The sequence below is a fragment of the Xiphias gladius genome, chromosome 18 (assembly GCF_016859285.1).
Source record: "Xiphias gladius isolate SHS-SW01 ecotype Sanya breed wild chromosome 18, ASM1685928v1, whole genome shotgun sequence".
Taxonomy (NCBI): Eukaryota; Metazoa; Chordata; class Actinopteri; order Istiophoriformes; family Xiphiidae; genus Xiphias; species Xiphias gladius.
Genome location: NC_053417.1, coordinates 21146578 through 21167330, shown reverse-complemented (window position 1 = coordinate 21167330; position 20753 = coordinate 21146578). Strand labels below are relative to the sequence as shown.

The 20753-nt window shown below is 41.4% G+C and overlaps 3 protein-coding genes and 2 non-coding genes across 7 annotated transcripts; all 5 read left to right on the top strand.

Annotated features, from left to right (window-relative positions):
- The first annotated feature begins 1493 nt into the window (after positions 1–1493).
- Positions 1494–8305, top strand: prim1 (DNA primase subunit 1). Its single transcript, XM_040151787.1, has 13 exons — positions 1494–1996; positions 3481–3638; positions 3752–3858; positions 4044–4117; positions 4222–4358; positions 5385–5443; positions 5607–5716; positions 5827–5918; positions 6106–6238; positions 6334–6403; positions 6487–6593; positions 7749–7847; positions 7946–8305. Exons 1-13 carry the CDS (start codon positions 1888–1890, stop codon positions 7963–7965), a joined length of 1275 nt encoding a protein of 424 aa, XP_040007721.1. The 5' UTR covers positions 1494–1887; the 3' UTR covers positions 7966–8305.
- Positions 8306–8751: 446 nt separating this feature from the next.
- LOC120803552 (nascent polypeptide-associated complex subunit alpha) lies at positions 8752–20514 on the top strand. 2 transcript variants are annotated; one of them, XM_040152118.1, is made up of 9 exons: positions 8752–8874; positions 10301–10375; positions 13253–13939; positions 18850–18935; positions 19208–19285; positions 19409–19555; positions 19779–19907; positions 20010–20132; positions 20392–20514. In XM_040152118.1, the coding sequence occupies exons 2-9, from the start codon at positions 10306–10308 to the stop codon at positions 20404–20406; spliced, it is 1335 nt and encodes a 444-aa protein (XP_040008052.1). In that variant the 5' UTR covers positions 8752–8874; positions 10301–10305; the 3' UTR covers positions 20407–20514. The 2 variants fall into 2 exon arrangements, with proteins under 2 accessions (XP_040008052.1, XP_040008053.1); XM_040152119.1 differs by lacking the exon at positions 13253–13939 and having other exon boundaries at positions 8754–8874.
- Positions 14065–18843, top strand: LOC120803551 (calphotin-like). Of its 2 annotated transcripts, none has more exons than XM_040152117.1 (2): positions 14065–16804; positions 17916–18843. In XM_040152117.1, the coding sequence occupies exons 1-2, from the start codon at positions 14916–14918 to the stop codon at positions 18379–18381; spliced, it is 2355 nt and encodes a 784-aa protein (XP_040008051.1). In that variant the 5' UTR covers positions 14065–14915; the 3' UTR covers positions 18382–18843. The 2 variants fall into 2 exon arrangements, with proteins under 2 accessions (XP_040008051.1, XP_040008050.1); XM_040152116.1 differs by having other exon boundaries at positions 14065–16841; positions 17386–18843.
- Positions 19054–19127, top strand: LOC120804578. Its single transcript, XR_005709455.1, has one exon. It is a non-coding gene; the product is annotated as a small nucleolar RNA SNORD59 (small nucleolar RNA).
- Positions 20246–20320, top strand: LOC120804577. The gene has a single exon (XR_005709454.1). It is a non-coding gene; the product is annotated as a small nucleolar RNA SNORD59 (small nucleolar RNA).
- Positions 20515–20753: the final 239 nt, after the last annotated feature.

The window sequence follows — 20753 nt, the reverse complement described above, 5'->3', positions numbered from 1 at the left end:
TAGGTTGTATATAAAAAGACTGGCTGCCTGAAAATACAATAGCAAAGCCACATTATTATTGAGCAGCCCCTGCTCATTTTTTTTCTTGAAAGCAAAAGTGCCCTTTTCAAATGTCAAAGCAAAGGTTGTCCTTGCACATACCTACAACGGTATCGGACACAAAGGGTAATGGCATAAATTAGACTGTTTTAGCCAAAAAGAAACAAAAGAAGGCACTGGTGTCTCCCTGTGTGGCCTCTGGGTCCTGCAACTCTACCTCTGTTAAAACCAGAGAAGTGCCCCTTTTTTGTGCTCTTGTTTTTGGCATTTCAATGTTATGCTGAGCGTTTCATGGTCTTATTGTAGACTTAATAAACAAACAACGAAGGAGTGTGTTCAGTACCAATTATCTTCAATTTCCTGACATGGAGCTCAATGTGGCAACCCTGGAGATAATGTCACGAAACTGTACTGCCCTCTAAAGGTGTAGAATGGAAAGTGAAGTGAAAAAAGAGCCATGAAATCAGAACACAATGATCAAGGAGGGCTCCAGTAATGTTTTTGTTGGTGGAGTAAGTGTAGAATACTCCTCTGAAGCAACAGATTTCTATTGCAAAGATCTTGGTATTGTCAGTACTTAGCAGATAAAATACTACAAAGATGTCAGTAACTTTGCATTTAAAACAAAGCTAGACTTTTGGCAGTATTCCCGTTAATTTATAGCATATCTAAATGATTTTTAAATTGTATGTGGAATTTCTTTTCTAAAACAAAAATGTACTCACTGCATTTTACTATTGTAATTAAGCTTGTATTTTAAGAAAATACCTTTAATTGTATTTTGTTTATTTTTCATCATTAATTATTCATTCCTTTGTCTCTATATTCTATTGTATTTTACTTTATAGTCTACATTACAGTGTTCCCATATTTTTGCTTTCATTAAGTGAAAGATGAGAAATGTTTCACGTTTATTATACTATAGATACCATCACTGTTTGTAAATGAAACTTCAGTAGTGTTTGAGGGAAGAAAAAAAACCCTCTGCATTCACCGTCTTTAACAGGGTGGACTGGTGTGGCCCAGGTAAAAAAATGAAAAGCTATTAAATGTACATTTTGTAAGAAAGACATTGAAATTCAAGAACACCTGTTTTACACCTCTGTTGTCATCCAAATGGTCTGTAGAAGACTATAAAGCCAAAACCAAAATTGTAATTCTTGATTTTCAATATGGTAACGTCAACATATACATTAATTTAGATTTAAGGACACTCCAACATGTTTACATTTCTAAAAAAATAAATTGTAAATATATATATATTTCATTTTGATAAAATATATAATACAGTAATGCATATTATTTTAATATGTATTATTTTAATATGTTTTTGTTATTTATTAAATCAACTTTCATTGTATTCATTATAGTAATTTGTTGTATTTATTTCATTTGTTGATTTAAAAAAGAAACCGGCAGCAGAGTCAAATGACTACACGTCCCTCGATGCTCTCCTCGCCAGGCGTCACTTCCGCCGCTTCATTCGTCGTAGGACGATTATTACAAGGTTCGGTAAAGCTTCGCGCAAAGACAGCAGAGGTCATGGAGTCTAATAATACCGACATCTAAAACACATCAGTCAATCAAGTTCAGCTCACTTGTGGTAGTTTTGCTATATGTTTCCCTACTGGGGGATCCAACAGAAAAACGAAATCCTTCAAAATATCTTCTTCTTACAGAGGAAGTTCCTGGTTTCGGCGACGTCATTGTCTGAACCTTGTGTCATTGGTTCTGTCCTCTGCTTAAGACTTTTCCCGCGCTGCAGAACTACGCACTGAACCCGTAGTTGCAGCAAGCTTTAACATTATTTTACACCGGTACCGGAGCCGCTACTTTATTAACCAGGTGATGCCGTCCTCGGATTATGACCCGGCTTGTCTGCCGGACTTACTACCGCTGTACTACCGCCGGCTGTTCCCCTTCTTCCAGTACTACCGCTGGCTAAACTATGGAGGACGTGAGTATCATTGATTAGACAGGCCAGGAAAGGCAGCAAGAATGAATGCTGGCAAGCTACATGACTGGAGCTCTTGAACAGTCTTGTGAGATGTGCGACGTACCTGCATGCTTCAACTCAGCAATGTCAACTGTGGTTGTGCTGTTTTCCTGCTGGCAACATATTGCACTCAGTCACCAGTTTATTAGGTACACCTGGCCAAATCTAATACAGAGGTTCTGCAACAAATCCTCCCTTCAGGAATGTTACAATGTTTTTTTGTTTGTTTGTTTGTTTGTTTGTTACAACGTTTTTAGAGAGGTGTTGATGCGACTGTGTGGTAAATTTTGGAGAATGTGTTTTGTGGTACTGTTGTTATTGTATTATGCATCATGGCAGCAGGTGTTTCTATTATTTTGTCCACCCAAAGATGGATTACCGACTGGGCAAAGTAGGCCACTGCCCAGAAGCCCGAGGTCTCCAGGAGCCTGAAAAGCCCCGGGTTTATTTAATATAATTTTGGTCTACATAATTTAATTAATTGTAACCAATCTATCAGCTATTATGGTTCCTCCATCCTGCAGCCCTAGTGTTGTAGAGGGACTCTGTGTGAAATTCTAGTTTTAAGACCTGAACTGTTTTAGTTCATATTGTGGTCATTTGTTTTGAAGTTGTGTTCTATCAAATTGCTTTCATTTATCTGTGTCACGTGATTAACTGACAGAAAACCCTGGGCGAGGTAGTATTATTCCATCATAGAAATACTTAGAAGCTGCAACAAACAATTATTTTTCCTTAATAATCAATTGATTGTTCAGAGTAAAATGTCAGGAAATCCTGAAAAATGCTCATTATTCCCTGAAGCTCAAGTTAACGCATTAAACATATTAAAATGTCCTTTTCTTGTCTAAGCAACAGTCAAAAACACGAAGTAAATATTGAATTTGCAATCATAGAAAACTTGAAATAAATCAGAAAATATTCACATTTAACATTTGCTTAATTATTGGCATTTTTCCTTTTTAAAAGACTTATATAAATTAATCAATGGTCAAACTTGTTTCCAATTAATTTCCTGTCAATCAGTCCTATCATTTCAGCTCTAAAGCACTGGTTGTTGTTGTTTTTCTTACTTGGTGAAATAACAAAAAGGCCGTGTGTAATGGGGGTCAGGCAATGTGACACCATTTATATCGATGAGGGTGGGCTAACTAACAGAAACACCTGTCAATATAATGTAATACACTTCAACATCACCACAAACTATATCCTCCAAAATGATCATATCGTTGAATCAACACCTCTCTAAAACAGGTTAAATAAAACTTAACATTATAACCTTCATGTAGGTAGAATTTATTGCAGAACTGTTGTATTAGACTGAATGAGTTTAGCTAGGTGTGCCTAATAAACTGGTAACTGAATGAAGTCTGTCCCCAAGGATGATTTTTAGAGGCAAAAAAACACTACAGGAGAGTAAAATGTTGTTTCTTCTACAACCTCAGTGCAAAAGAACTACTTTCAGAATCGAGAGTTCTCCTTCACCCTGAAAGATGACATCTACGTCCGCTACCAGTCATTCAGCACACAGAACGAGCTGGAGAAGGAAATGCAGAAGATGAACCCTTACAAGATTGACATTGGAGCGATATACAGTCACAGGGTAAGACTGCATGCTCCTATTATTTGCACTCTTACACGACTCCGTGTCACCGCAGATGTCCTGCTGTTTCAGCAGGATAATGGAGGAAAATTTCGTCTGTTTGTCGCCCGCAGCCAAATCAACACAACACGGTGAAGTCAGGAACCTTCCAGGCGCTGGAGAAGGAGCTGGTGTTTGACATCGACATGACAGATTATGACGACGTCAGAAGCTGTTGCAGGTAAATGGACTGTGTCGCTAATTTTTTTCCGACTGTTGAATGAGTCAGTGTCTTATTTAATTAATTAAATAAGCCACACTGTGGAGTGACTTTAAACCACCACTGTATTCCACATCAGCGCAATCGAGTATTTCAGCATATCCTGATTGTCACATCACTGAGACAACACAAAACTCTAATTTTAGTGCTGCAGACATTTGCTCCAAGTGCTGGACCTTGATGACCATTGCTATTCGTATCCTGGATAGAGCTCTTCGAGGTTTGTTTGTCAGCAATTTTATGTCAGCCATCTGCTCATGTTATTTTCAATTTTTTGGCAAAATTAGCATCAAACACTTATTTTTTTGTTATGTGATATTACAGAGGACTTTGGTTTCCAGCACCTGCTGTGGGTTTATTCTGGCAGAAGAGGAGTGCATTGCTGGGTGTGTGATGAAGCTGCCAGGAAGCTCTCTGTAGCCGCACGCTCTGCTGTTGCAGAATACCTGAGCCTGGTGAAGGTAACAGGATTTTAGCTTTTATTAGATGCATAGGGAAGATTTATTTATTAGCAGCCGGGCTCTATTCTCATTATTGTGTACGTATCATTGTATTTCTCTCAGGTAACCCAGACTACAGCCTGACCAATAAAACGACCATGTTGTATGTCAATATTAGTACTGGCCTAAAAAAATCAAAGTATCAGTCAGGCTGTAGTTACGACGCAGACAGGCTCCAAAAAGCACTAGTTTAACACATTTAAGAGAAGTACTGTAATTTTTCAAAGCTGTGAGGAACAGGGTGACAAAATATTGGATCTGAACAGCTCCACATTACTTTTGCCACATTTGTGTCATAATAAAGTTATCATAATTACAATTCTCTGACTTGTGGATAGCGTTCATGTCACCATCAAAGTTGTAATTACGACCTGGAAACTTATTTTTCTGAAATGGGCAAGATATCCAAATTGGTACCGAATAATACGTAATTGCCTGAGCCAAACAAACATGGACGCCTCACTTCAGCCAAACTCGGTCACTAAATGTAATTAAACCCAAATTTAATGGATATCGTGTTATACTGTCATTGCACAGTATACAACCATCTTGATGGCACGAATGCTTGCAAGCTTTAAACATAGGAATCTTTCCCATCTCCACCATTCATCCCATTTTATGTAAATGCAGTATTTAGTCGACTCTAATTGTTGCCAAAAAATAAAGATTTTTTATTTATTTATTTTTCCTTAGTCAACTTTATTGGTCTGCTATATATAACAAGTAATCCTGGGCAATGGTCCAAAGTAATCAATTTACCTATTATTATATGCATTATATGAATTAGAATATTTCTTTCATATTTCTATCATTTTCTTTCCCTCAACTAGATGTTTTCCACAGAAATCACCAGTTAATCACTTGACGTAGCTAAAAAAAATTTAAAACTGACATTGACTCCTTTTGCTGCACGATCAGTCGGTTTTATATGTAAAACCGATAAATTAATTTTTGAGATTGATTCACTATTTCATTGCTGATTTACAGGGAGGTGAAGAGACAGTGAAGAAAGTAGTGCTGACAGATCCAATTCATCCTTTTATCCGGTAAGAATCTGATCATTTTCTTTGTGAAGGTAAGTGTGAAGCTGTTACTGTGTTTGTTCTGTTGTGATGTTTGTGTCTAACTTCACTGATTGTTACTGTTGTTGCCTCTGTTGGTTTGTCGCGGCTTCAGCTGTTTAAGAGTCTGTACCTGTAATCTCAACAGAGAGTCTTTGACAGTGGTGGAGCGATACTTTACCCAGTACGCGCTACAGGAACAGGAAATACTGAGCCGCAGGGAATCTGTTGACAAAGTGCTGGCACTCGTGCCTGAAGATATCCTTTTTCACAGTTTCACATGTATCTCAAGACCACATGCAGTAGAGCTGGTGGTTAATGGGGGAAAAAAACTGCATTTTATTTCTTGACCTTAACTCAGCTCCTACATGTCAAAAAAGAATTACAGCAGGACTTCCAAAATGAGAAGAAACCTGAGAATCGTTGGAAACTGGTCAAGGATCACGCCAATAGGAAACAGGTTGGTAATCCTGCGCATACTACATAACGACAGGTGTTTAAATCTTTAGTTGGATTTTACGTGTTACAACAAGATGTGATGTGTAAAAACCACATTACATCTTGATTATTACACATTACATCTTGTGTAAAAGATGTAATGTGTAATGTATGGTACAGGGGCAGTGATACAATCTTTCGTCCTCCAGGCCACTGCCAAGAAGGGCCAACACTTTGAGAAAGAAATCATGCTGCAGTATTGTTACCCACGGCTCGATGTGAACGTCAGTAAAGGTGTGAACCATTTGCTGAAGAGCCCCTTCAGTGTCCACCCGAAAACAGGTGAGCAAAGATCTAATGAGATTAAATCAAGGCCTTGTTGTGAATACGTCGCTGACCGAGTCTCACTGTGGCCTTTCTCTTTTAACTCTGGCCAGGACGAATTTCGGTTCCCATGGACCTCAAAGAATTAGATAAGTTCGATCCTTTTGCTGTGCCCACAATAAGGTAAGCGATAATTTAATGCCGCCCCGCACTGTTGTGTGAAGTGTTTGATACTATTTAGAGCTGATGTTGTAACTTTTTTCCAGCCTCATCTGTGAGGAGCTGGATCGGCCAAGAACGGGAGAAGAAGAGTCAGAGGACACGAAGGAGAAGGAAAACGAGAAGGATGCCGCAGAGAGACGAAAGATCAGAGGTGAAATTCTGAAATCTGAATTTCAGGCTTCTTGTATCCCAGACAAGAGCTTTACCTTTACCTTTCTTTCTTTCTCTCTTTTGATATTGTCGCAAAGTTATAAGTAGGCCGATACAATGTAAAATGGTATTTCCTGCTTCAAAATGAGGCAAATGTGGTAATTTAACCATGACCTGCTGAACCTAAATTAATTTTTTTGTTTTGATATAAAAAAATATTAAAACATGCTGCAGGTACTGAGCAGATGCCGAGGGCCTTATCTGCTTACTTTTTTCCTATAATAGGATGAAATAGTAATAGCTGAATTGCTTTTTTTTTTTTTTTTGCTAAAAGTGAACCACAAGACATATTTATCAAGAAACCCACTCTTGCTTACAGCGTAGTGTAAGAGTAACCTTTAGAAGTAGTTCTCAGGGGATCACATAATTAATCACATGTAACGATCACAGCAGGAACAGTCAGTCATAAAAAATGGTCTTACATCTGCCATATTCTTAATTCTTTAATAAATACTTGCTTGCTAGATGTTTTCTTTGTTTGAAAACTTTCATATTTCCAGTAGCAATTCACACTTGAAATTAACAGCAGTCCAATGTCTTCATGAAATTGGAATGAAAAACAGAAACAAACCAGAGGAGGGAGAAAATTCTGGTGCGCGTAGAGGAGGTAAACCAGTGAAAACATACAGTAAAGACAGTTTGTAAGAAATGCAGATGCATCTTGATTGCAAACAAAATCAATGCCAGCTTTATTCTTGTTGTTGGTACCACCGTTAAATGCAAGAAAAAGGGGGGGGGGAAGTGGTGTAACAGCCCATCAAATGTGCACTTTTCAGCAGCCGCAAATAGTAAGCCAGATCTACTCTATTCTGAATTGTACCTTGCTTTAGATAATATGTTATTCATCATGACAAATGCCATATTGCACACTTACTCCAAAACATGTCCAAACAGGCTACTCTTGACCAGCTTCAGAGACAAATTTTTCAGTCAAAAGACATTTAATAAATAGCCTTTACTGTCAAGTTTGCCAGTAAAATTGAAGGGTTTTTGCTTTTATCTTTAACTTGAGTCCAAAATTTCACTTTCAGTAGTTTGATAAATTTTGATCCAGAGCAACTGACTATTTCAGCTCACTGATTACTTTTCTTCACAGATTACAAAAAAACCAGTCTGGCAAAGTACGTGAAACACTTCGATCTGTTTCTGGATGGAATGGCTCGCTCGTGGAAAGGAGAACTTGTCAGAAAGAGCGGTACGTTGTCATTTTGGTAGATTAAATGAAGACAGAATGACTTTTGAGCTTTTTACACTTTCATGTAATCAGTCTTCTTTTAACCTCTTTTCTTTTAGATCTTGAGAAAGAATTCTGAACTGGATCAACAATCAGAAAGCGATGACTTCTGAAGTGGCACTGTTAATGGCTGCCGATTACCAACTGTCCTGTTTCGGGAGTTTCATGTTGTGGTGGAATGTTTCCTTTTTTCTGACAAACAATAATTTCATCCAAATCTGTTTTATTATACTCTTCAGTAATAGAAGAAGAGATTCAGTTATAATAATACACTCATAAATTAAACATAAGTAAATCCTCTTAGTGTAGGATTTTCGTAATACAATTCCAATTATATATTGTTTGTCTACTTGTTGCCTACATTTTGCTACTGTACAGTCATTTGTGAAAATAAATTTGGTATTCCTACTCTTCCAAAATCTTGTATGCTATTATTTGCAGAGCAATAGCGCCTTGTCTGAGGTTTTCTGTGTGTTAATTACTTGTCAAACTGAAAAAATGGAAGCAAGTTCATGAAACACAACTTTACAACAAATGAGCAACATGTACTATATAGACAAAAACAGTTAAGTCTTAATACTAGACTTTTAACACAAGGTCCCCCTTTACAAGACCAGAGGATGGAGGACCTGTATTGTTCTACTTAAAGTGGTAAGAATTTCTAGCAAATTATTGATAAATCAAATTACGTAGACCCAAATTATACGGCGTAACCCTGGGGCCTTTTGTTTTAAACAGTTACCGGAGTCTGTCTATGCTTTATTTAAGTAAAACGGTTGAGAAACACAAAATTCTGATATTTACATAAACCAGACTCCAAAGCAGATATAATCATAATTTTAGGTGGAAAAAGAAAAAAAAAAAAAGTTAACGATTGTGCCTGTAAATAACCCGGAAGAAGAAAATACGGCTCTAAAGCGGATATTACCGTGAAGCTGGGGTCAGAAGTTCTCTCTCACAGCCATCTTGGATATAGCGTCCCGAGTCGGTGAGTGTCTCCGCTTATAATCCAACACCATCCAGTAGTTTTTCACAAATTCCCGTCTGTACCGAAGGCTTCATGTGTTCAGTTAAAGCTCTGTCAGCAGGCCGATACAGCTATTACTCCTTTACCGTCCCGCTGCTCAGTGATATATGCTCTGTTGTGCCACCGATTACTGGCTCAAAATGGGGGAACATGATGCCTACTAGTTTATACTAGCAGCCTGTCAGGGCCGGCAAGAGATGTGAAGTTTAATGGTGTGACAACGAGCCGGTCGCTTCAGAGAGGTTAAACTGGAAGAGAAAGGGATGACAGGCTTAATAATTTGTTGTTGAGCTTTCTCCCTGTAGACGCTGATAGAACCGGTTAGCTTACCGTCGCTCCAACGGGGAGTAACGTTACAGACGGAGCTCACAAGCTGAAGCATGGGCTTGGTCACCCGTTCAACCCTTTATGACAACCGCAGCTCGTGGTCTGAACTGGTTAACTAGTCTGGTAGTGATCCGTTGAGTGCCAGGAAAGCTGTCCCAAATTACCTACTCTACAACGCCGCCGAAGTTAGCTGCCGTTACGCAGTTTTTACTAATCTCTGTGTGTTAAACAGTCTTTGGCTTCTCTGGGTTAATGCTGTCCGGACTGAAATTTTCCTATTTGTGTTTACACAAATAGTTTTAGATTTGTGAATCTTTCTTCTTTCTGCTTTTTAAGCAGGCTTTACACTACCCTGTTAATCAAGTCCTAACTATAGTGGGTTTTCACAGATACAATCTACAAATCTGAAACTGTGTTTATAACAGTTGCTTTAATATTAATAAGTGGATTGAATAACAGAATCAGTCACTCAGTGTCATTAAATTTCTCCTAACTTTCCTTTCAAATGCTGAATCTGAAGCTAACTTAATTTTATATAAGTATTCTCATTTTATAATGTTTGTTTTTATCAAATTGCTTTCATTTGTGTGTGTGTGTGTGTGTGTGTGTGTGTGTGTTAAGTAATTAACAAACAGAACCTTGGTTAAGGTAGTACAATTCCATCATAGAAGTACTATAAGGCTGCATCCATTCACATGGGCATCCAAAGCCCATGTGAATGTATTGTAGTCTGACCAATAGTCAAAACCAAAAGTTGCTAAGTTTACTGTCATGGGAAACCAGCAAATATTCACATGTGAGAAGTTGGTGCTGGAGGATTTTTGACATTTTTGCTTAAAAATGACAATCAGTAAATAAAAGTTGTTGCCAACTTTACGCCAATCAACTATTTAATTAATCAGCAGCCTTAGGTTGGTTTCTGGGTGTCAGGGGTAATAACAAAACTGCTATGTACAGTGAGGGCTAATAGGAGCACAACAACAAATGACCATGACCACTACAAGTTATTAAGACATACCTTGTGCCAATAAACTATCTTTTCCCTAATTTTTCTCACAAGCAACCATGCCTAGTGAAGCCACAGAAACGGTCCCAGTCACCGAGCAGGAGATGCAGCAGCCACAAGTGGAGACCGGTTCGTATATTTTAGCATCACATGCATGTTATACTGTATATTAAATACAGGGGTCCTTGAACTCTCAGAAATTGTGAATTGGTCAAAAAATAACAGCCTACGGAAGGTTATTTGTTGTAAATGATCAATATTGGATTATTGGATCATTATTTGGTTCAGGGATTTGACTCAGCTGGCTGGACACTGAGTTAATGTAAAAGGTTTATTTTGACTGTCACCATCCATGTATTGGGACATCAGTAACAGTATGTTGCTCACCAAGGAATTTGCAATGGTGATATGGCTTGCTTTGAAAAGAGTAATCCAGGACCCCTCTTTTTTTTCTAATTACACAAACTCACAATGGAGTGTGGTGAATTGCACTGACAACTGGATTTAGCAGACAATGCATGGTGTTCAGTGTGGTTTTCCCCGTGCACAATAAATGCCTTGAAAACCTACTTTGCATAGATTTGGAAGTAGCTGTTGGTGATGGTACAGATCATTCCGTGTTGCATATTTATTTTAGCCCGATCTTAAAATGTTTTTGTAGCAATAGTTTTAAAACGACTAGTCTTGTTGATAACAACTTTGCTTATTTCCTTTTTAGTAGATAAACGCATCTTCATATTGTCTATAGGGTAATAAATGTGGTCAACACTTGTAAGTAAATTTCTCAAGTATTGTTATGCTGATACCAAAATATAGTTTAAATGACAATGGACGTCTTTTGAAAGTCATCAGTTAACATATTGTACATGGTACTCTTTTGACCAAAAATAATGTAATATCCTGTTAATAAAGGGGATATGTCTGCTGTCCATGTTAGTTGAAGTCTGTTATCCTGGATGTTTCTGAGTTACAATGTTGTCACACGGAGGGTGTTGGAGGAGAAATCCAATTTGTACACACAACAGTGAATCATAATTCTTCATAATTCTACAATCAAACTTAAGTTTTTATAAATTCTTGTGCATGAGTTTTCACTCAATATGCACCTCAGTGTTTTCGTGTAAAAATAGTCTATAATGGGGTGGAGGTGCATGCTCAGGGGAGGGGCTTAGATATCTATACCAACTGATCAGTTGCAAGTGGCTTCAGAGAAACTGCTAACAGGCTAGCCTGTCAGTCAGCAGTGGCTATCCCTCTACAACCAAATGTAAAAATACCAAGAGGATTCTGTGACATGTACGGCACTGTACATGTACTGTGAAAAGCTGCCATCAAGCTGTTGTGTATTTGTTTTGAAGTGGTTTCCCAACCTTAGTTTGAGTATATGCACCAAAGAGGAGACTATTTAATTAAACCACCAATAGTCTTTCACTTTGAACTTTATTTGTTTCAACTCAAAAAGGGAGTTTTGACTGCTCTTTAGTATGTTAAAACTGTACAGTAAAAGGACGAAGAGCAATAACTTTAACTAACACCCATGTTTATTTCAGTTGGGCTTGTGATATCAGATTGAGTGTCTCTGTTTTAGTTTAAATCAAACTGAATATGTACTTGGGTTGGGAAGGTTACCACAATACTGCCGTTGAAAGCCTACCCTAGGGTTTAGCTCATTACCTTCCTTGGCCCTTTTTTCTGATGGTCAAGTCCTCACTAATTTACCTTTTTTAAAAAGTAGTCTTTGGTTTTAAATGTGAATTCTGAAAGTCTTGATTTTTTTTTTTTTTTTTAATTAATTTTTAATTTATTTATTTTTCCTACATGAAATCTGAATTTGTGTATTGATATTGTATTTTTGATTGTCACCACGCTCTACTGAAAAAAGCTGTTGGCATTTTTGTTTAAGTTAATCAGTTGGATGACAAACTTTTTTACAGTAAAACTACAGTTTAACTATCTTGAGCAGTGATATAAGGCCCCTTCAATTGTGGTTTGATTTATAGGCAGTCTTACAGGTTCGTTGTGCCTTTTGAGAATTCTTGACAACCAGGTTAAATATGCACAGGCCAATATTTTTTAGATTCTCTTTAGCAATGTGGGAGGACATTGGTAAAATAATTGTACTGGCAGTGGAAAGTGTATGCATTTATTTGGGCTTTGCATCACATTACATCATTATCTGTGAAAATACAAACTTAGGGCATCAACAGTAGAACAGTACCTCACACTGATAGCTGATCCTACTGCGTCAGTTACTGATGATGTTTCTGATGGATCTTGAGGGGGAGGGGCGTGTCATTTCACTTGAAGTGTTTCCTTGATTCTATCAATGACAGTGGTTGGGGTGAATACGGATGCAGGTTCAGTCCCTGATTCGTACTGAACGCAAACTAAGGGCAAGTGTTCTGTTATTTCATAGGGATGCGTCTGTGTTGGCATGTTGACAAGCACTCTATTAAGGCTGAGCACAGTGCTCTAATCTTTGAATAAAAGGCATTTCAAACTGATTGCAAAGTTATTTTGGGTTTTTAGCTATTAATGTAATTAAGTATGTACTAAACATAGATGTTGCCAAGAGGCAATGCAATAATGTGTATGTATTGAGCTGTACAACGAAGAGTTCGAGTTAGTGCAGTCTACTACTGATTTAAAAAGATAGTCTTGGACTGTAAATGGATTCGTGGCTTATTTTCACGCACCAGCTGCTGTTTTGGACTAAAGAAGCTTTTATCTCACATTTGGACACTGCATGGAGTTTGGGACATAGGCACTTTTTTTTAAGTTGAGTTCACTCAACACCCCCTTTTTCTTTTTTTACACTGGCAAATCAAGAGCCAGCTCCACATCACTGAGCTTTCTCACAAACTCATCGTTTGGTCACGTGTGAAGCACAATTTCCTTTTCACTTCAGTGTATACATGAAACTCTAAAAATTTGCAATTTGAGCTCCTCAAACGGCTACTGTGATTGCATATCCCCCTGTTACTCCTGTTGATTTTCCTTCATCAGCCACAGGAGTATTGAATTCTTCTTCCCCTGAGATGACTGTTCCTACAGTGAACAGAGCGATCCCACTGGAGAATCCTTCAGAAACCTCGGTTCCTGCTCAAGAGATAAGTTCCCCAGAAGAAGCTAACATTCAGACTAGTGGTGATCAACCAAATGGTGTTGCTGCAACTCAAGAAATGACCAAGCAAACAGAGGAGAGTGGGTTGGAAGCAACACCTGTTTCACAGCAAGGGGAGACTGCTGACCCAGCAGGTGCTTCGGCTGGTTTGCCAGTTCCTGAAGAGTCCACGCCTTTTGCCGAGGCTCCAACTAAAGAGGTACAGTGTCAGGAGTCAGTTGTTGCTGCTGAAGAAGTGGCCACTGCAGAGGTTAAGCAGATTTCTGTAGAAGAGAAGACCTCTGGAGAAGAGCTGGGAACAGTGGCAGAAAAAATTCCTGGTGATACAAAACCATCTGCTCCTGAAGACGTTGGCGCAAACCGTGAAGATGGGAAGATGGCAGAGGGTACAAGGAATCTTTGCCTGGATGTAGCTCAAGATGAAGTATTACCTGGTGATGTGAACATCGATGTGGCTACTCAGAACGAAAATCTTGACAAGAAAGAACCTGTTATACTTATTTCCAAGGGCATTCAGTCAAAGGGGACCTCCTGTGAGGGCCCACCTGTTTCCACTCACCACCTGTCAGGTTGGTTTCACCACCCCCCTTTTGTACCAATCTGTTGATTGCCCCTTTTTGATCGGGTAACATGATTTGCACAAGTTCATGCCTCTTTTCCACACAACATATAATCCCAGTGAGTGTTGTTTTTTTTTTTTTTTTTTTTTCCCCCTTCGCAGACAAAATTGGCTAAATATCATATTGCCATTCTGCTGCATCTGTTAGTGTTTTTTGTTGGGGTGGGTCATGACGTGTTCAGAGCAGAGTTCGATATTGTTTTTGTCTGCATCTGCAGTACTGTAATCTTTTCTAAAATGGTAGTTATTCTTTCTATAACCTGTTGTCATAAAAAATCCCCCTCACCACCAGTTAAAATTGTTGATCACTGTTAAAAGGGACAATAAATTATTTGGCTAGGAATGCCTTTGTTTAACTAAAGTCAATCTATCTAATATATGTTTAATATATTTTAGATCAAATACTTATGTAGTAAAAAATAGCAAAATAGGGTGAAATAGTCACTTCATTTATTTTGCAAGCATTTTCGTTGAAGCACTGGGTCAGTGGCTGTATGTCAATGTAGTGTAGCCCTGTGTTGTGTGATATTTCATTATGCAGTGTAATTTGCATTTTCCTTTTCATTCTAAGTGCATCCTGACTAAATATAGAATGGGTTTTGTGTGGAAGTAAGTAGTATGTACTGTGCATTTTGAGTGGAAGTTTGCATCAAACTTTGAAGTTAGGCAGGCCCTTTTCCCTAACCCTAAGAAAGGTGGTTTTGTCTTGGTTTGTGATCGTTTAACCTGCATGAGTAAGACTTCAACATTCCCAGCAAAAAAAATTTTAAAGAATCTTTTTCTATTCAGCTACACCTCCTGCCCCAGCTTCCTCCCAGAAACCTCAGGCAGCTTCTGGCCCTGCTAAGCCCAAAGGCAAAGATGCCAAGAGTGCACAGGGTTCCTCTGCCCCAAAGGCTGTCCCTGGCAGGAGAAAACGCTCCTCTATGTCTGCCTCTTCTTCTTCTCCAACCTCACCGAAATCTACTCCCTCCTCTACCCCCCTGTCACCTGTTCCATCTCCCCTAGCCTCCTCACCTGCTAGTTCTTCTGCTAATCAGGCTAACCGCTCCACCCCAAAAGTTGTCAAGGCTGGCAAACAAGGAAAATCTAAGAAAGGAGAGGCATTTGTTCCTGCTCCTGCCCCTGAGGAGCGCAAGGTCACACCAGTCAAAGCTAAACCTGCCCCAGTTGAGAAAAAAAAACCCTCACCAGCTGTTACAAAGCCTGAAGCAGCACCAGCTGCTTTTAAAGTTACCTCAAAACCTGCTTTGGCAGCACCAGTTTCATTTTCAGATACTCTTTCTTCTAGCACTCCCAAAACATTTGAAGTTAAGGCAGCTTCATCAAAAGCTGTTGCCGTTACTTTAGCTGCTGATGATGACCTCCCTCCACTTATCCCACCTGAGAAGCCAATTAAAATGCCTGTGTTCGTACCCCCTGTTGTGAAAGAGGGTGCAAAACCTGCTACTGTTGAGGCTGATAAACCAGCTCCTATTGAAGTTGCTAAAACAATTTCCAAGGCCAAACCTGCTCTAATTGGAGCTGCTATACCAGCAGCCCCAGCCCCAGCCACAGTCGAGGCTGCTAAGGCAGCATCCCCAAGCAAACCTGCTCCTGCCGAGGACAGACCTGCTCTTGCTGAAGCTCCTAAACCAGTTGCAGTGGCCAAACCTGCTCCTGTCGAGGCCGAAAAACCCACTCCTGTCGAGGCTGCTGTTAAACCCCCGGTGGAGGCCGAAAAACCTGCTCCTGTCGAGGCTGCCCCCAAGCCAGCTGTCGAAGCTAAAAAACCCGCTCCTGTTGAGGCCGCCCCCAAGCCAGCTGTGGAGGCCAAAAAACCCGCTCCTGTCGAGGCCGCCCCCAAGCCAGCTGTCGAAGCTAAAAAACTCGCTCCCGTCGAGGCCGCCCCCAAGCCAGCTGTCGAAGCTGAAAAACCCGCTCCCGTCGAGGCCGCCGCCAAGCCAGCTGTCGAAGCTGAAAAACCCGCTCCCGTCGAGGCCGCCGCCAAGCCGCCGGTGGAGGCCGAAAAACCCGCTCCTGTTAAGCCGCCGGTGGAGGCCGAAAAACCCGCTCCTGTTAAGCCGCCGGTGGAGGCCGAAAAACCCGCTCCTGTTAAGCCGCCGGTGGAGGCCGAAAAACCCGCTCCTGTTAAGCCGCCGGCGGAGGCCGAAAAACCCGCTCCTGTCGAGGCCGCCGTTAAGCCAGCTGTCGAGGCTAAAAAACCCGCTTCTTTCGAGGCCGCCCCCAAGCCAGCTGTGGAGGCCAAAAAACCCGCTCCTGTCGAGGCCGCCCCCAAGCCAGCTGTGGAGGCCAAAAAACCCGCTCCTGTCGAGGCCTCCCCCAAGCCAGCTGTGGAGGCCAAAAAACCCGCTCCTGTCGAGGCCGCCGCCAAGCCAGCTGTGGAGGCCAAAAAACCCGCTCCTGTCGAGGCCGCCGCCAAGCCAGCTGTCGAGGCTAAAAAACCCGCTCCTGTCGTGGCCGCCGCCAAGCCAGCTGTCGAGGCTAAAAAACCCGCTTCTGTCGTGGCCGCCCCCAAGCCAGCTGTCGAGGCTAAAAAACCCGCTTCTGTGGAGGCCGCCCCCAAGCCAGCTGTCGAGGCCAAAAAACCCGATCCTGTGGAGGCCGCCCCCAAGCCAGCTGTGGAGGCCAAAAAACCCGCTCCTGTCGAGGCCGCCCCCAAGCCAGCTGTGGAGGCCAAAAAACCCGCTCCTGTCGAGGCTGCTAAACTAGCTGTTGTCGAGGTCAAAAAATCTACTCCTGTTGAGGCTCATAAACAAGTTGAAGAAAGTAAAGCTGCTCCTCCTAAGATTGCAAAACCAGATGTGGAGGTCAGGTCTCCCTCTGTTGAGGTTGTCAAGCCAGCTGTCCAGGCCGAAAAACCTGCTCCTGTTGAGGTTGTCAAGCCAGCTGTCCAGGCCGAAAAACCTGCTCCTGTTGAGGCCACCAAGCCAACTGTGGAGGCCAAGCTGTCCGAGGGAGGTTGCCAAGCTGCCAAGGTGGAGGCGCCTCAAGCCAGCTGTCGAAGCCGACGCCAAGCCAGCTGTGGAGGCAGCCGCCAAGCCAGCTGTGGAGGCAGCCGCCAAGCCAGCTGTGGAGGCCGCCGCCAAGCCAGCTGTCGAGGCCAAAAAACCCGCTCCTGTGGAGGCAGCCCCCAAGCCAGCTGTGGAGGCAGCCCCCAAGCCAGCTGTCGAGGCCGCCCCCAAGCCAGCTGTGGAGGCCAAAAAACCCGCTCCTGTCGAGGCTGCTAAACTAGCTGTGGAGGCGGCCGCAAAGCCAGTTGTCGAGGTCAAAAAATCTACTCCTGTTGAGGCTCATAAACAAGTTGAAGAAAGTAAAGCTGCTCCTCCTAAGATTTCAAAACCAGATGTGGAGGTCAGGTCTCCCTCTGTTGACGTTGTCAAGCCAGCTGTCCAGACTGAAAAACCTGCTCCTGTTGAGGCCACCAAGCCAACTTTGGAGGCCGCAGCTAAGCCTGCGATGAAGGCTGCCGCCAAGCCAGCTGTGGAGGCCAAAAAACCCGCTCCTGTCGAGGCCACCAAGCCAACTGTGGAGGCCGCCGCTAAACCTGCTCCTGTGGAGGCCGAAAAACCTTCTCCGGTGGAGGCCGCCGCCAAGCCAGCGGTGGAGGTCAAAAAATCTACTCCTGTTGAGGCTCATAAACAAGTTGAAGAAAGTAAAGCTGCTCCTACTAAGATTGCAAAACAAGATGCGGAGGTCAGGTCTGCCTCTATTGAGGTTGTCAAGCCAGCTGTCCAGGCCGAAAAACCCGCTCCGGTCGAGGCCGCCACTAAGCCAGTGGTGGATGTCAAAAAACCTGCTCCTGTCGAGGCCCCCACCAAGCCAGCTGTCGAAGCCAAAAAACCTGCACCCGTTGAGGCTCATAAACAAGTTGAAGAAACTAAAGCGTCTACTCCTAAGATTGCAAAACCAGATGTGGAGGTCAGGTCTGCCTCTGTTGAGGTTGTCAAGCCAGCTGGAGAACCTAAACTAGCTGCCGCTGAGGTTACCAAGCAAGCTCCTGTGAAGGATGCTAAGCCAGAGGCCAAATTGGCTGAGGTTAAGGCAGCACCTGCTGAGGTTGCAAAGCCTGCCAAAACAGCAGCTGAACCTTCATCTGCTCCCTTAAAACCCATTCCAGTCGAGCCTGCTATTCCTGCCCCAGCTCCCCGTAAACTCACATTTGCTGAGGCAGTTGCAAAACCTGCCCCTGTTAAACCTGAGGTTGAGGTAATCAGTACAACTCCCTCTGAGCCCGTCTCATCACCCAAACCTGCCCCCACACCTACTAAAACACCAGCCAAGGTGGAGCCTGTGGTCAAGAATGACAAGGGTATTTTCTTCTTTCTCTCCTCTTTTGTGCCATCTGTTTTTCCAGCTGTACTGCAGTCTGGAAACAACTCAGATGCTTAGCTATGTCATTCTCCAAGGCTGTGAAGTATAAATTAGCTTTTTTAAATTTTAAACTGTGACATGCTACCTAGTTGTTGACATGGAGTCTCCTGGTTTTGGAAAGTCAATGCTCTTGTTGTATACTCTGTAATAATTTTGTACACATTCATTTGTGTGATCATATAATGTTTGATGTCAGTTTTTATTTAGTTAGTGAAAATGTCTTGTGTTGGTCTGGTAAATATGGTAAGAGACTGAAGGGGAATTGTGTTCTCAACACACAGAGTACACAGTTGTTTGGATTTGAGGTTAAAAAATCATCATGAATCTGGAAGCATAAGTTCAGACAACTTGAATATAAATTGATGTATGCATTTTTATTCCTCAGGAATGATGCAGCTTATTTGCAGAACTACTTTTTAGGGGTACACTTTTTTAAAAGGTGACATTTTATGACAAAATTTTGGTTCCCCTTGGTGGTTTTTGCAGGATCCGGCACTGAGTCGGACAGCGATGACTCAGTCCCTGAGCTGGAGGAACAGGACTCGACACAGACACAGACACAGCAAGCTCAGGTGAGCTTTCAGTCTGTGCTTGAATATTGTGTTCACTGTTGACTTTAGCCCAGACAAGACCATTTCAACATTTACTGGTTATGTCAAACTTTTTGAGCAGATGTTGATGGTCTATAACTCTTCTGTGATGATTTGCACAGTGACTTTCGTTCTTCTGAGCCTACTGAAGCTAGCCTTTCTGTCCTGAGAAGAGACACTATTAAAACCAGTGATGAATCACAATAAGTTCTACATTTACATATTCAAATTAAATGTGGATGAATCTCCTTTAGCTTGCAGCAGCTGCTGAGATAGATGAGGAACCTGTCAGCAAAGCCAAACAGAGCCGCAGTGAGAAGAAGGCACGGAAGGTAACGATCTTAACTTAATTAAAATATTTGATTTTTTTTTTTTTAATGTCAAATGGGCTTTTCTGATTTCATTGTAATGGTAAAAAATGGCCACATTTGTAAAATGATTTGTATTTCTTGCAGGCAATGTCAAAGCTTGGTCTCAGGCAGGTAACGGGGGTCACCAGGGTCACAATTCGCAAGTCAAAGAACATCTTGTTTGTCATCACCAAACCAGACGTCTACAAGAGCCCTGCATCAGACACATACATCGTCTTTGGTGAAGCTAAGGTATGTAGCCAGTAATAATACAAGCCACATTAGTCTTTATCCCTTCTTAAGGTGTCAAGTGATTACACTGGTCCCACTGTCTGGTCTATTCTCAGCCTTTCATAAGGCAGTAGAATAGACTAATTGAGAAATTCGGTAAAAATGTTAGAAAATGTCCTCGGCCAAGATCTTACTGCCAAATGATGTATTGATGTTTCATTTTACTGTCTCTCTTGCATCCCAGATTGAAGATCTTTCCCAGCAAGCCCAGCTGGCTGCCGCAGAAAAATTCAAGGTACAGGGAGAAGCTGTATCAAACATCCAGGAAAACACACAGACGCCAACAGTACAGGAGGAGAGCGAAGAAGAAGAGGTAAGAAATAGTTTTATTCAAGTCAGGATAGACACAAATTAATTTGAGTTCTTGTTTCATAATATGAGGTGTTACAAATTTCTGCCCCTATTATTTTTATAGGTTGATGAGACCGGAGTTGAGGTCAAGGACATTGAACTCGTCATGTCACAAGCCAACGTGTCGCGGGCGAAGGCTGTACGCGCCCTGAAAAACAACAACAACGACATTGTCAATGCTATTATGGTAAGACTTTAAAAACGTTTTCTAATTTTAGTAAAATGGTTTGGAGCATTATTCTCAACAAGCCATTTTAAATGTTTTACTCAGATTTCTGGTGATAAATGTGTATGAAGAACTCTTCAGTGATGAATAAATACAGTGACTTTCGTTCTTCTGAGTTTACTGAAGCCAACATTTCTGTCCTGAGAAGAGAAAAACTGTCTAAACTGGATAAATAATTCTTGAAACGTACGCTAACAAACCTCTCTTGTTCCCTTTGCAGGAGTTGACAATGTAATGGGACCCTGTCAATGCAGAGTTGGAGAAAGGTTGCTGATTTAATCTAAGCTCGTTTATACAATTTATACCCAAGATGGAAATAAAGTTGTGGCTTGATAAAATGAAATTTTTGATGTTTACTGTTTATTTGGAAATGGGGGGAGAGTTTTTGTTGTTGATAAATTAATAGCTTGGTCAAGGCAGGGATGGGGCAGGTGTCCTCAAACAGGACTACTGGAAATACTGATTTATTTGGATTTTGCCTTCCATTTTTTACACCCTTGTAATCCTATTTAGATGTCACAGAGAGCTGAACAAATTACAGCCTTGCACTGGACAGGACACAGAGTTCCAGGATTCAGAACT

Coding starts and splice junctions, on each gene's coding strand:
- prim1 (XM_040151787.1), top strand. CDS start 1,888: ATGCCGTCCTCGGATTATGACCCGGCTTGTCTGCCGGACTTACTACCG. Junction 4,118..4,221: donor CCTGGATAGAGCTCTTCGAG/GTTTGTTTGTCA, acceptor GTGATATTACAG/AGGACTTTGGTTTCCAGCAC. Junction 4,359..5,384: donor AATACCTGAGCCTGGTGAAG/GTAACAGGATTT, acceptor GCTGATTTACAG/GGAGGTGAAGAGACAGTGAA.
- LOC120803552 (XM_040152118.1), top strand. CDS start 10,306: ATGCCTAGTGAAGCCACAGAAACGGTCCCAGTCACCGAGCAGGAGATG. Junction 13,940..18,849: donor TTCCACTCACCACCTGTCAG/GTTGGTTTCACC, acceptor TGGTTTTTGCAG/GATCCGGCACTGAGTCGGAC. Junction 19,556..19,778: donor TCGTCTTTGGTGAAGCTAAG/GTATGTAGCCAG, acceptor CTTGCATCCCAG/ATTGAAGATCTTTCCCAGCA.
- LOC120803551 (XM_040152116.1), top strand. CDS start 14,916: ATGTCTGCCTCTTCTTCTTCTCCAACCTCACCGAAATCTACTCCCTCC. Junction 16,842..17,385: donor TTGTCAAGCCAGCTGTCCAG/GCCGAAAAACCT, acceptor CCAGCTGTCCAG/ACTGAAAAACCTGCTCCTGT.